The following is a 14144-nucleotide window of genomic DNA, read 5'->3' as shown; positions in this document are numbered from 1 at the left end:
TGCACGCGCCTTTCCTGGACTTGATGGGAAAGAGCCCGGCTCAGCCCCAAGCTCGAGGCGTCCCGGGGCTGCACGCCCGCGGGAGCTGCATGGAGGGTGCGGCCGTGCAAGTGCCCCGGTGCGGATGGCAGCGCCCGAGGGGCGCAGGCAGCTCCGGGGCTGCAGGCGACACTCCCGTGCCCAGTGCACCCGGTGGTGCTGCGGCTTCCGCTGCCCGGCTAGAGCCGGGCGGGGAGACGCCAGAGGGGGCGGTGTGTGGGGAGGGCAGGGCCGGGCTGGGCGGGCCGGACTGGGCAGAGCAGCCGCTTCCAGGAGGCCGGCCCGCTCCCCAGGGCCTGTCCCCTCCGCCCCGGGACTGTGGGAGACCGGGCGCCCGCCGGCCGGGCTGCATGGGGCTCCCACGCGACCCGCTCTTCTGGCTGCTGCTCCTGCTCGTGGCCTCCTGCTCGGGGATCCTCTTCTCCCTGTTCTCCTCGGTGGGGAAGCCGCACCCGGGGCCCGGGGCCGGAGCCAGGTAGGGGCTGCCTCGCGGGACCTGGTCAGGAGCGCCCCGGGGATGGGCAGGGCGCCCAGCCCAGGGCCCTCGGGCTGCCTTTGGTGCGGGCCTCTTTGGGGAGACTCCCAGCGGGGGCTCCGGCTGCGGCCCTCTGCCCTTAGAACCTCCACTCCGGCGCCGAACTTGCGCTGCCCGGGACGCTACAGCCCCGTCCGGGCCGGCCGGGGAGGGACCTTGCCCCGTGCGCGCGGGCGAGCCGCTGCAGACAGCCTGGTGGGTTCATTCCATCCAGCGCTGATCAGAAGCGCCTCGTCTAGTCCGGACTTGGCCGGCTCCTCCGAGTCCGATCAAAACAGTCCTGTTTTTGTCGGGAACTCTCCCTGGGTAACGGCACCTTTTCATACTCTACTTTTGGGGCAGGGACCCAAGTCTCCCAGTTCCAACTTTGCCGGGATCCCCAGCTCGGCTGTGACAGGCTGCCGTTCCCCACTCGCTCGCGTCCCGCCCTGCCCTCCCGCGCTCGGCTGCCTCTCCCCGGAGCCGTTTGCTCTGTTTATATGATAAGCACCATCTGGGCGCCATCCGACCAAGAGGCGGCCGCCCTGGGAACAGGGGCCGACGCCGGGCTCCGAACAAGTGTTCCTCGCGCCGCTGTGCGCACCTTCCCTTCCTGCGTGCCCCCCACGAGGAGGAGAAACCCGACAGCCGGCCTTTGGTCCGTGGTGGTTCCCGTTACTGAAGAAGCCTTCCGAGGATTGAGCTTTACTTGGGGAAGGACGGAGCCGGGCCCACAGTCTGGGTCTGGGAGGCCGCAAGGGCGCCCATAGTGCTGCAGAGAGGCCTCTGGGCCCTCTGGTTCCCACTGGCCCCTTCCTCCTTAAACCTTGCTACAGGTAAAAGGGAACAAGAGCAAAACGAGTGTCTGCTCTCAGGGAACCAGGTTAAAGAGCACCCCAAATTGCAAAACAATGTAAGCTTGCAGCCGAGCGAGTCCCGTCCCTTTAGAATGAGGGGTACTCTATCCAGCCGGTGATAGCCTGAAGTTATGGAATCCCCTTGTACCTGGAAATTGCCTAAGGAGCAGGGCTGGAAAGAGATGAGGGGAGTAAGAAAGGGGATTCTTGTCGATTTTATGTAAAGATGTATTAAAACACAGTTCAATGTCCTTTGAAAGTGTCAGATGCAACTTTAAATACGTGGTTTGTTGAACATCCATTATACCTTAACGAAGTTTTTCTAGAACTTTTATTTTTTTTTAATCTAGTAGTCCCAAGAACCTGTCCGTTTCCTTGGTGTTGTCCTGACTTTTGTGCTATAGCTAAATCCCAGGAAGCAGGTCAGGACTTGGCCTGCTGGGGGTGGGGAGCAAGGGGGGAGGGCGGCGTTCTGGGAAGGGAGAGTAGGTTGTGGGGCCTCCCCAACCTGGGACTGGAAATGGGCTTGCCCAGCCACCTGGAGAGGCCAGGGGGACAAGAACACTGCGGCCAGGCCTCCGGCCCAACACCCGGGTCTCTAATCCCAGACTTTTCCTCACAGAAGAATCTGGATCATAGTTCCAGGCAAGGAGATTTCTAGACTTATAAACAACAAAAAAAAAGTGTTGTTTTTTTTCTAATAGAAGGGTGAAGATAGATACAGGGTGCCAGTAACTATCTACTGTCAACATTATTTTGTAAAAGAAAGGATATTTTAGAGCCAAGATTCCTAAGAATTTGATCTAAGTTGAGTAAATTTCTATTTCTGAAAAATGTACTGCATTGTTCTTCCTTATTTGCCCGGGGCTGGGGAGACTCCGCATTAGGTGGGCTGGCTCTCCCCTCACTCCTTCCGCCTCTCCAGATGTGAGTCTGGAGGCTGCGGGAGGAGTCCCTGAGGACTGAGGATACCCTGTAGGGGAGCTGGCCTCCCTGAACCGGGGGCGGGGGCGGAGTCCAGGGTGACAAACCTGAATGGGGGGGCCCCATCACCGCCCCTGTCACTCTGTCCCTCCTGTCTCTATCCGGCCCTGCTGAGCAGTTCTGGTCAGGTTCCTGTTTGGCCGCAGGTTGGCATCACCTGGGGAGAGACCCAGACCAATCAGATCAGAATCCCCCGGGGTGGGGCCCGGGCCTGGGTGTTTTCCAAAAGCTCACGGGGCGGGGGGGGGTTCTAGACTGTGTGACGTTTCTGGGTCTCTCCTCAGAGGGGCTCTGGTGTACTCAAGGACAGGGTCTGCAGGATTTTGTGGGTGGACATTGGCCAGTCTGCAGGGAAGGGGTCACCCCAGCTCTCTCTGCTCTGCCCCTCCAGGGTCGGATAGAAACCTGAAGGGACTCGTGACTCAGCTCCGAGAAGCAAACAAAGGCCTTTGTTTCCCTTGCAAAGTGCCCTTCCCTAACCTCCCCACCTTCTCCCTTGTGGCTGCTGGGGACAGAACTGCAGTCTGGGAGAAACCTGACACCGTTGGGAGCCGGCAGGGGCCCCGTTCTTCCTTTTACGTTTCCCTGTGCCCGGTGGGTGGGGGCGTGCACCTGGGAGGTAGGGGTGGGGTAGTAACATTAGCCCCTTACCTCCCAGCAGAAGGGACACTGTCCAGGAGGCTGTCACCAAGAAGTCCTTGCCTTCTTTAGGGAGCCGTGGTGAACATTTATTTAGTCAGAGGGCGCTTTTTATAGGAAATCACACAGATCCTCCGAATCTCGCCACAACTGGATGGCACGTAATGTGATTTTCCCTGCTGTCAAAGACGTGGGGACTCGGGTTCTGAGAAGTCCGGTGGCTTCCTGAGGTCACGGGGTCCAAACGCAGGGAGTCAGGCCTCAGACTCCGGCCCCTTCCCAGGGCCCTCAGGGCAGCAGCCAGCACCCGGGCCGGTCCAGGGCGAAGGGGCCCAAGTCATCCGGGCCGGCCACAAAGCCTGCTCTGTGGCCTCGGCAGGGAAGCCCCTTCTATAGTCAGGAGGGGCTGGCAAGCTTCCCTATTTTATATTTTCATCTTTTAACCACTGTTCCTATAAACTCCACATTTCTGCCGCTTGCCAAGGGGTCTCTTGATTTCTGGGTTTATACAGCTTGTCAGAACATAATTGTGTGGCAGTGTTTTGTGCGCCAGAGAGAGAGAGAGAGAGATGGGCGAGAATCAGAGGCTAGAAAACGGTGGATCAAAGGAGCGGCCACTCTGTCCTCTCCCCAGCTACCGTGGGCAGAAGCTGACCCCTGCAGGGTGGTCCAACCCCTGCCTCACCTGTGCCTTTTCCCCCAGGAGCTCCACAGCACCTCAGGCGTTCTCTGGACCCAAGGCCGCGATTTCGGGGACAAGAAAGGTACGGTGGTTGGCTACTCAGTGCTTGGCTACTCGGTGCTTGGCTACTTGGTGCTTTGGAGCACCCTCAAGTTAGCAGGGAGGAGGGGAAAGAGACAAGCAAACACAGAACGTTCTCATGAGGTTGCTGGGCTCTCTGGAAGCCCCCCCCCCGCCCCCCAGAATGAAGCAAACAGCGGAGCAGCCACAGGGCTCGCTGCACCCCAGATGAGGAGGCAAGTATCAGTAGGGTCCCTGAGGTATAGCCAGATGAACATTTCTTGGAGGACCTGTGATTTATATATCTATCTATATTTTTTTAGATTTTATTTTTGGAAGGGAGGGAGAGAGACATCAATGTGTGGTTGCCTCTCATGCGCCCCCTACTGGGGACCTGGCCTGCAACCCAGGTGTGCGCCCTGACTGGGAATCAAACCAGCAACCCTTTGGTTCACAGTCTGGTGCTCAATCCACTGAGCCGCACCAGCCATGGCCCTTTAAAAAGGCCTGTGAAGTTGACATTGTACTCCTCCAGATGGTGTTTTACTATGAAAGTCCCATGGAAGCTGCTCGCCATAGAGTAAACACTAAACCCTGGGAAGACGACCCAGGTTTGCCCTGAGGGTTTAGGAACCTTCCAGGCCCTGCCGCATAACTAGCAGTGGGTGGGGACTGTGGGCTGCCAAAGCGCAGAGGGGCCGGGTACCAAGCTCGAGGTCACTCAGGGGAGAGAGGCCGTCCTGGGATTCGAGCCCCTGGTCTGACCCCAGTGGCGGAGGAGAGGCTGCTGGCGTCGCACACACGCTCGCCCAGGTCATGTTCATGTGCCTTGGGTCCTTCCCCCCGGCGCTGCTTGATGCCTCATAACAGACAACCCCACTGGTCTAGAAGGAGGATTTGAGGCCGCTTTTGGATACATATCACAAGGCAAAAACGTAAAATAGAATAAAATAAACAGCTGAAGGAAAATGTCAGACAAGCACATGAAACTGTGCCACGAGGCATTAGACAGGCCACGTCTTCCTGGTGCTTCCTGGTGGCCACAGTGAAAAGCAGGAAACTTCACCACCAGGCCCGTGAGATAAAAGCCAGCCACATGCCCAAGGGAAGCAGCCCTTCCGGATGGGGAGACCTGGAGATTCTTCCCCTGGCGCCTCACAGAGAAGGCCCTGGAAAATGTCGTGATGATACCCTGAGTGTCGGTGAAACTACGATGGCCTGTCCTGCTCCAGCGCTTGCTTTGAAGGCACGAATTTTCCAAGTTCCAACCGTTTTCAGAGTTGCAATATCAGTCCCTCAAGGCTGATCTTAGGAAACAGTCTGAGCACCACACAAATTTTGTGTTTGCTTCTGAGCCACTTGTCAGCGGGGACATTGGGTTACATGTGGCCGAAAAACACACCCAGCTGAAGGGAGCTGCGTAGGAAAATGCAAAGTGTGCACACGCACACACACGTGCACACGCACATGCTCCACCTGCTCCCTCGCGTGTTAGAACCCCCTTGCCAGCACTTCCCAGTCACTGCCACGGTGCAGGGCAAGTCTTTTCCAAGGTCTCCTGCCATGCTTAGGAGCACTTGTGCAGCGAGCCACTGAATGTGCGAAGCTGTGCTCCCATCCTCCGTGGGCTCCCCTGCATTTGCCGTGTCACTGCGAAAGTTTTGGAGCGTCGTGCCCTGTGGCTTTGATTGCACAGTTCTGCTGTTCTGTCACATGATAGCAGATGTGACCACACACAGCTCTTTCCTGCGTTATCCAACCCGCCCCTTCACAAAGAGCCCCTGGCAGTGATAAGGGGGGCCCCGCCGGCCGAGGCTGGCAGGGGATCTGCCTAGGGATCTGCAGGGGGCAGGGCTGGGGCCTGTTCTGCACGCCCCGCCCTTCAAGGTCCCAGCTCCCGGAGGCTCAGTATGTGGTTTCCTAGGGCTACTGGAACAAATCACCAAAACTGGGGGGTTTAAAACAAGGGGCGTTTGTTCTCGCGCAGTTCCAGAGGCCAGAGGTCTGAGATCAAGGCGCCGGCAGGGTGGCCTGGGGGACTTTCCTCGGCTCTGCCACCCTCCGGTGCTGCAGGCGGTCCTTGGCTCGAGGCTGAGCACTGGCCCCTGCCTCTGCCATCATTCGACCTCCTCAGAAGGACACTGAACTTAGGGCCAACCTGATGCAGTTTGCCCTCATCTTAACCACTTACATCTGCAAGGCCCTTCCAAGGTCACGTTTCAAGGTGCTGGGCAGAGAGGAATTTCAGGAAGACACTACTGAACCCAGTCTGGGTACCGCCTGGAAGAAAGATGGTCACTCTCTCCTGGCAGCCCTGTCCCCACAAACCCCACAGCCAGGACTCCCGAGCTAGCAGTCGGATGCAGATCCACCGATTCCAGGGCCCAGGCTGGCCTCACCCACCCGTGGGAAAATGCCCCCAAGCTTCCCCGAGAGTGAGGTGCAGGAGTAGGGGGCTCAGGCTGCAGAGGCGTGGTGTCCAGGGGAAGGCCCAGGCAGGGTAAACCCAGAAAACCCTCTGCTCCTCAACTCTGGAGGGAGGAGGGCAGCTCTTCCCCCCAGCCCTACTGCAAGGCCAAGCAGCCCCCCCCCCCCGCCCCGCCACCGAGGCTCAGCCCTTCTCCTCCGCTCACCCACAGGGCCGGCCGTGCGGACACCCTCTGGCTCTGGCCGCCCAGCGGCACCCACACTTCCGGAGACTGTTTGACTTCTCCAAGCCGGTGCTGCTCTCCGGGGGCCTCTACACCCAGGAGCTGTGGGACAGCCTGAGCCAGCGCAAAGCCCCCTATGGCTGGCAGGGGCTCTCCCGCCAAGGTAACCCACAGCCATGGCCCCTCGGCCAGCCCTCTGGCCTCAGCCCGTCCCTTCCTCACAGCGATGTGGGACCCCCATGTCCCCTTCCTCCCAGAAAGGCCCCCAAGCTGTGTGGCTCCTGCATTACTTTCTTTCCCCACAGCAAGCACCACAGGGTCAGCAAGAGGGCTTGGCTGCCCCCCTCCCCCAGAGCTCTCACCCTCCTGGGGCCTCCCTGGCATCAAAGACTAAGGTGCCAGTGTCCAAAGCTGGCCGAAGACAGTGGCTGCAGCGCCCCAAGCTGCCCCCTAAACTTTGTTGTTGTGGGAACCACCCCGGCCCCCTCCCCGTTAATTTATTCCTTCCCCCACACGGCTCTGGTTCTTTCCTTTTGGAATGGTCTCCAGGGGGCCAGTTATTCAGGTCCTTGAGTCCCTGCAGGCACAGCCAAACCCGGTCCCCTTTTCCGTTCTCATGGCCCCACTGACACTGTATTCCCTTCCCACCCTCTGTGCCTCTTGGGAGGGGCTGGGGTCAAGCCTCAGGCGAGGTGGGCACCGGAAAGTCTTGGGAAGGTCCCTGATGACCCTGACAGCCTCTGCATAACACGCCCACAGACATCGTCTCCACGCTGAGCCTTCTGAACGGCTCCGAGAGCACCCGGCTGTTCGGCTCCGGGCGGCCGCCCCAGGCCTGCATCCGGTGTGCTGTGGTGGGTAACGGAGGCATCCTGAATGGTTCCCGCCAGGGTCTGAACATCGATGCCCACGACTATGTGTTCAGGTACGCGGGGCGGGGCCAGGGAGCAGTGGCAACAGCAGCTGGGCGACAGCATCTTCACCGGCCTGGGTGGCAGCCAGCGGTGGCACCGGGTGGCTCCGCAGTTACAATGGGCTGACCGGCATGGACGGAGGCACATGCAAACATGCATGCCTTGGGGACCTGGGAGGAAGGGACAGCAGGGCCAGATGTGCCCATTTCACAGGCGGCCCCCTGAGGTCTGGAGGAGTGGGTGCTGGTGTGGCTGTGGGCAGAGGGAACGTCCGCAGAGGCGTGGGGCAGGCGTGGGGGGTGGAAGGGTACACACCGCGTGGTGTAGCTGCCCAGAGGCTGACCGGCCTCTGTCCGGACCAGACTCAATGGTGCTGTGATCAAAGGCTTTGAAGAGGATGTGGGCACCAAGACCTCCTTCTACGGTTTCACCGTGAACACAATGAAGAACTCGCTCATCTCCTACAAGAAGCTGGGCTTCACCTCCGTGCCACAAGGACAGGTGAGGCCTCTGATGGGCGCACTGTTCCCAGAGCCCCTCCGTGGGGGAAGCCAAGGGCTCCCAGGCCCTGGTCCAGAGGGTGCAGAGCTGTGCCAGGATCCTGGGCACAGGGGTGGAGCCTCTGAGGAGGGAGGTCTCGGCAGGGATGCCCCACTGTTTCAGGCAGCCCGTACCACTCAGCACCGGAGTGTGAATGGCTAATGTTCACTGGGAGCTTATGGGGTGCCAGGCGATCTCCAGGTGCCACGGCAGCTCCGCGTACAGGGCTCTGCGCCCCGTGCCCAGCAGAGCAGCAGTAGGGCCAGGGTTCACGTTCATGCTCCCACACCAGGGCTGCACACAAAGGAAGGCTTTTGCTGGGGGCTCCAGCATTGCCCCGTTTTCCCAGAGCTGCCCATTTCCAGATGGCAGCGTGTCCAAGGCCACCATCCAGCTAGAATCAATAAAAACTGGGCCCCTCAGGCCGCGGATCTGGCGTTCTTTCCAGTCTCCCACGTAACCCACCAGAACAGTGGCGTGTGCCTCTGACCTCTCCCAGCAGCCTGTGCAGGAAGCCGAGGCCCAGAGGCTGAGTTGCTCGCCTGGAGTCCTCCTTCAGCCACACCCAGTCGCTGCCACAAGCTTCCCCTTAAGGAGGTCTGGGTGCTGCTGCAGGGTCAGGGATATCCCCGGATAAGGGGTTGCAGGATGCTCCCAAGGGCTGGATTTCTAGAAGCTTCCTCCTCTGAAAAGGGGATTAAGGAGTGTCCCACCCAGAGAGTCTGGGCACCCAGGCCTCACAGTGGAACCTGTCTTGTCTCCGGACAGAGCAGACGAAGCGGCTGTATTTCTGGTGCGACCACAGCACCTGTACGAGCTGTGTCTCGAAACACCCCCAAATGTGGTTGCTTTACTATCGTACAGTTTCATTGTGTCAGGAATTGGAAGCAGCTTAGCAGAGTGGTTTTGGCTCGGGGTCTCTCTGATGGCTGCGGTTGCAGGAAGGCCCTTGTCACCTGGCCCCTCTGGGGGCTACCAGAGTGTCCTCAGGCTGTGGCAGCTGACTTTACACAGGGCGATCGATCCCAGAGAGCAAGTGGGTGAAGTCACACCCCGTCACTGTTTTCCTGTTCCTTAGAAAAACTGTTCTTAGTCATTGTCTGCCCTTGCTCAATGGCATGGTGGGTAAGCTTGCCCTCTGGACGGGAAGAACACCAGAGAATTTTCGAGTGGGTCCTGAAGGCCCTGAGAATGGCAGTTGCAGGCCTGGGTGGGAAAGTCTCCCATCGGGATGATGGTGGCACTGGGTGGGGGGCTGTCCCTGCCGAGTAGGAGCCGGATGTGTCTGGTTCCCCCCAGGGCTCAGGGTCTCTGTCGCCCCAGCAGGACCTGCGGTATATCTTCATCCCCTCAGACCTCCGTGACTACCTGATGCTGCGGGCAGCTGTTCTGGGTGAGCCTGTCCAAAAGGGTCCTGACCAAGGGGACAGGTGAGCAGCCAGGCAGGGGCAGAGCACCTCCCCTTGCTCCTGAGACTCCCTGTCAGGTAGGAAAGGTGGGCGAGGGCAGCAAGAAAATCTCCCAGTGCTCAGGAACTGTGGGGGAGGTTGCTCCCTTCCGCCACCTCCAGGAAGCCCAGGGAATCCTCCGCCCCCCATCAGCTCTGCCCTGGGGGGCTGGGCCCCGAAGGGCCGCTTTCCTGAGTGGAGCAGGCATGCCTGGCTCCTCAGCTTCAGGCTGCTGACCCCTGCACCAGCCCAGCCTCCCAGCGGCAGCATTTGCAGGGCCTGTCCCAGCTGGTTCTGCTGTCCTGCTGAGTGGCAGGGCCTTTGTCCATGCCACGCCCCTGGCTGGCCCCCTCCCCAGACCTTGTGCATGAAATGGGAGAGCGGGCGACGTGGGCCCAGCGTCCTGTGCCGTGGGAACAAAGGGCACTCTGTCTTGGCCCCCACCTTCCCGGGCAGCAGGCCTGTGTCCAGGTCTCTTGCACCACGTCCTGGCCCTCAGCCCATCCTCTCCCAGTGGTGCTGAGACAATCTGGTGTCCCTGAGTCAGGTCCTTAGAAATCTCTGCTGCCCCTCGCCACACAATGACCAGCCCTCCTCTCTCACTGCTCCCTGCCAGTCTCTTGGAAAAACAGCCTCTAAGAGGTTCTTGGGGGTTAACCCCTCAAAGGTCAGGCCCGCACCCATAACCCGGCCCTGGGCCCCGCCCCGCCCCCGCCCCGCCTTGTGATCACCCAACAATTGCTCACAATGAGGCAGCTGGTTAAGAGGGTGGGCTTTGTGACATGGGCTGGGGCTGGGCTCTTGAGGGGGCTAGCTCAGAGACATCGGGTGCAGAGAAGCCTGCGGACACCAATGAGCTCCCCTTCCCAGACCCCTAATCCGTCCCCGACCCAGTCCCCCTCCCAGTCCCGAACCAACCACAACGGCAGCCCTGCCAATCAGCAGCCTCAGTCCAACTCGGGTGGCTCCGCCCCTTCCCCACCCCCCAGCCGGGGGGCCACCTCCCGCCCCCCCTCTCACCCTCCCACCCCCACCCCCTCACAGCCCTCCTCCCGGGCTTCCTCTCTGTCCCCCAGCCCTCATGTCCAACACGTGCCTCGAGGGTCTGTCCAGAACCCCACGCCGCCCGCCTCCAAATCTCCCTCCCAATCCGGCTTGAAATCCATCTCTCGAAACTCGTCCCAGTCGCCCGCCACGCCCCTCGCCAAGTCCCCCAACCAGAGCCCCGCCACCTCGGCCTCCTACATCGGGTGCATCCCGGGCATCCCGGCCTACATCACCCCCTATGTGTCCCGCTTCCTGAAGGAGCCCCCCTTCTTCCAGCCCCCCACAGCGCCACTGCCCCTGTACCCGGCCTACGAGCGCGAACGCGAGCGCGCGCGCCCGGCGCCCCCCGAGTCCCTCTACTTCCCCCTCCTGCCGCCCCCGGCCCCCCTCCCGCCGCTCCACTGCACCTACCGGACTCCGCCCGCCCTGCTCTCGCCCCCCTCCTCGCTCACCTACTCGCCGCCCTTGGAGGTGCTGGTGGGCGGCAAGCCGCCCGTGGCGCCCACCGTGCTGCCGGCCACCTTCTACACGCCCTTCTCGCGCTACTACTCGCAGCCGCGCGTCTACCGCCCCGTACCCCGCCGCCGGCCCAGCGGCTTCCCCTTCTCCTCGTACCCCCACGGCCACTACGACAGCCTGAGCCGCTCTGTGCACTTCTTCTCCAAATAGGCCGCAGACCTATTTTGGACCGGAAGCCTCTGCCCGTAAATTCAAGCTACTCCATCCAGACTTCATCAGCTACCTGACCCAGAGGTAGGTGGTCGGGGTTGAGGGGTCCGGGGAAGCACAGCCCCGCGCTTCTCGGTGCTTCAGGTCTTTTCTCCATGCCCACACACTGCTTCTAAGGCCCGACCTGCATGCCAGGCAGGGCACCAGGCCCTTGTTATTGGCCCATTTACTACCTGAGTATTTCCATGGATGTGGCCATGGGTCAGTCCGAGCAACACGCAAGAGACAGGCCCTCCGGAGAGCCGGGGGTTTATTCACCAGGGAGGTTTATGAGGGCCCCAGCTGGCCAGGCTTAGGGGTAGCAGCACGAGGTGCAGGGCAGTAATGGGGCTGGAAGAGACTTGCCCTCATCTTTAGGCCCAAACCCAGCTGGCCTACAGTGTGTGTGTGTGTGGGGGGGGGGGTGCAGGAGGAGAGGGGAGAAAGGGCCCGACCTCATTTCCCTGTCCCTCCGCCCTGGTTCTCCAGGACAGGGCGGAGGGTCCTGAATGGCCTGGCCCTTTCAAATGTCCATAGTGCCAGGTTGGCAGGGAAACCCGGCTGCAGCCCGGAGGCCAGCATCCCAAGAGCAGGTGAGGGGTGCCGGTGCCTCCGGGCAAAGGCAACAGAGGAAGATGCAGACTGAGGCCAGGTTTGCCCAAGAAACTTGGACTCGAATCCAGGACTGAGGCCAGGGCCCATGGTCACCACACTGTGGCCTCACTTCTGGACTCCCTGTGCACACACACCCAGGCACCCCCTCCCCCAGGGCTCCAGCCACGGGGCCTGTGTGCCCTGTCTCTCATGTGCGGTTCCTGTTTGGCTAAGTCTGCAGACAGAGAGAAACTTGGGTCTCAGTGCCGTGTGCCCTGTGGTGGCTGCAGCAGAGTCAGGCCACACTCAGGCTTCTAGAAAAGGAGAGAACGCAGGATCCTACCTACCCGGGGTTCTCCTGGACGGCTCTCACCTGAAGGCTGTTTGATTTCAGAGCTCATTTGCTTGTTTCCCCCAAGTTAAGGATTTGATTGGGGTTCAAGGGCCAGAGATTTTCCAACCTTTTCGAACCGGTCGCTGTCAAGTGTTAACGGCTCGATCATTGAGCTAGTGTGTGAGACATTGAACTAGTATTCGAGGCCTCAATGTCTGCAGTGATGCCTTTTTGCTTCCAGGTTTTTGAAATCTAAGCTGATGAACACACGTTTCGGAGACCTATACATGCCTAGTACTGGGGCCCTCATGCTGTTGACAGCTTTACACACCTGTGACCAGGTAAGAGGTCTTCTCTCGCAGGGTCCACAAGCACAGAGGACAGGTGTGAATGGAATCTGACCTGATTCCTGAGATCCCTACGAGCCCCTCACCCCCAGACCTGCCTGGGCCTCCGTCCTGTGGGGAAAGGATCCCTCGGCTGCCGGAGGGACCACCACACCCAATATCCAGGGTCCTTTATAGGACAGCCCCCGGGCCAGCCTTTCCTCCCGGTACCACCTGCCCCAACACCTCCTTCCTTCACTCCCTCGTCCCCAGGAAGGCCGCTCTGTGAAATTTGAGGCTCACATTGTCAAATGGCTCTTCCGAAAGCAAGACCTTCTCAACGGAACTGGGCAGGGACGGCCTTTTGTGAGGACATTCTAGAAGTGGGGTGGGACAGCAGGCTTAGCCTTCCGCACACAATCCCCAGGCGCCATAAGCGACAGTTGCGATGGGAAGCTGCCCATGTGTGCCACGGGCAAGGTCGAGAAGCAGTTTTACAAAAGGCAGTGACCCGCTCTGGAACCAGCCACTCCACAGGCTGGCTCTGCACCTTCTCCCCTCTTTTAAAGCGGGAGACTCAGTCTGCAGCCACCAGCAGTGCGCGCGGGGAACTGGTAGTACTGGGATTCCGCCGCCGCCTTGAGCTTCATGGTGATTGTGTCTTTAGAGTCCCTGGTGTGGGTTTAAAACTCAGCCTGCCACTCACAGGGCACATTTGGTGACCTGAGCCTGTTCCTCCGTCTATAAAGTGGGGATGATAGTTGTAAAGCTGGGTGAGAAAATAAGTGCAAAGAGCACACGGGGCTGGATGTTCATGAGCTACAACTGTTGTGCACCTGCACCTCCACTGGCCAAATGTGGCGGGGGGCAGGGAGCGTGCCTTCCTGAGTTCACGTCACTGTGCGTGACTCTTCCCGCAGAAGCTCAGTGAACGCTGACTCGGTGACCATCTCTCTCCAGGTTAGTGCCTATGGATTCATCACAAGCAACTACTGGAAATTTTCTGACCACTACTTCGAACGAGTCAAAAAGCCACTGATATTCTACGCAAACCACGACCTGTCCCTGGAATCGGCCCTGTGGAGGGACCTGCACGCAGCCAGCATCCTTCGACTGTACCAGCGCTGACCCGGGACCACTGAGCCCTCTGTCCTCGCAGAGCTGGGGGCCAAGTCCCCTTCAAAGAAGCCCAAGTGCCACCTCGTCCTTTCAGCGTGACAGGGTCCCCAGCCCTAGACCCACTGCTTCCCTGCCGATGACTGTCACCGAGGCCTGTTCAATGTGAAACACCCCATCTTGTCCTTGGCTCATCCAAGAAGACTCCCCTCTGGCTCTGAGGCACACACTCCAACCTGGGGCAAGGGAAATGGGCTGCTCCAATGGATCTGTTTAAAACTGAAAACACTCCCAAGATGTGACTGTCACCTCATCAGAAAGGGACACCTCAGAGCCAAGCCTCAAGGCCGGCAGGCAGGGCTGAGCAACTCGAGGAAGTGGAGGCCTCGCTGAGGCCAAACACTGCAGATGAAGGCACACTCCCCGGCCCAGACCCTCCCCCTTGCACGCAGGGCCCCACGCAAACACTGAGGCAACTCAAGGACACGTGTCCATCTCCCCGAGAACCTGGCCGACTTACACCCACCTGTGATGAAGCACCCAAGGCAGAATGTAATTGGAAACTAGGTGATTGCATAAATGATGGACAACCATTTCATTTTTCTCGTGTTGGGGGAGGTGGTACGCCATGCAGGGGCATGGCAGGGAGATTGTTCTGAGAATTCAGGAGTCGTGGGGAAGTTCTGGTGTT

The 14144-nt window shown here is 59.9% G+C and overlaps 2 protein-coding genes across 3 annotated transcripts; both read left to right on the top strand.

Moving 5' to 3' along the window:
• Positions 1-283: 283 nt before the first annotated feature.
• On the top strand, positions 284-14046 carry ST6GALNAC2 (ST6 N-acetylgalactosaminide alpha-2,6-sialyltransferase 2). 2 transcript variants are annotated; one of them, XM_037158049.2, is made up of 9 exons: positions 284-514; positions 3737-3797; positions 6415-6589; positions 7186-7351; positions 7703-7841; positions 9204-9310; positions 11045-11128; positions 12253-12352; positions 13298-14046. In XM_037158049.2, exons 1-9 carry the CDS (start codon positions 390-392, stop codon positions 13463-13465), a joined length of 1125 nt encoding a protein of 374 aa, XP_037013944.2. In that variant the 5' UTR covers positions 284-389; the 3' UTR covers positions 13466-14046. The 2 variants fall into 2 exon arrangements, with proteins under 2 accessions (XP_037013944.2, XP_037013945.2); XM_037158050.2 differs by having other exon boundaries at positions 285-514; positions 9207-9310.
• LOC128626770 (uncharacterized) lies at positions 10181-11015 on the top strand. Its single transcript, XM_053661286.1, has 2 exons — positions 10181-10958; positions 11011-11015. The coding sequence occupies exons 1-2, from the start codon at positions 10181-10183 to the stop codon at positions 11013-11015; spliced, it is 783 nt and encodes a 260-aa protein (XP_053517261.1).
• Positions 14047-14144: the final 98 nt, after the last annotated feature.

Source organism: Artibeus jamaicensis, unplaced genomic scaffold (assembly GCF_021234435.1).
Source record: "Artibeus jamaicensis isolate MK-2021 breed Jamaican fruit bat unplaced genomic scaffold, CSHL_Jam_final contig_2259, whole genome shotgun sequence".
Lineage (NCBI taxonomy): Eukaryota > Metazoa > Chordata > Mammalia > Chiroptera > Phyllostomidae > Artibeus > Artibeus jamaicensis.
Note: the sequence above shows the minus strand (reverse complement) of the source record. Positions and strands in the feature narration are given on the sequence as shown.

Excerpts from the sequence above, each read along its gene's own strand:
- ST6GALNAC2 (XM_037158049.2), top strand. The coding sequence starts at position 390 with ATGGGGCTCCCACGCGACCCGCTCTTCTGGCTGCTGCTCCTGCTCGTG. Across the intron at positions 11,129-12,252 it reads ATCAGCTACCTGACCCAGAG|GTTTTTGAAATCTAAGCTGA; the intron begins GTAGGTGGTCGG and ends TTTTGCTTCCAG. Across the intron at positions 12,353-13,297 it reads CTTTACACACCTGTGACCAG|GTTAGTGCCTATGGATTCAT; the intron begins GTAAGAGGTCTT and ends ATCTCTCTCCAG.
- LOC128626770 (XM_053661286.1), top strand. The coding sequence starts at position 10,181 with ATGAGCTCCCCTTCCCAGACCCCTAATCCGTCCCCGACCCAGTCCCCC.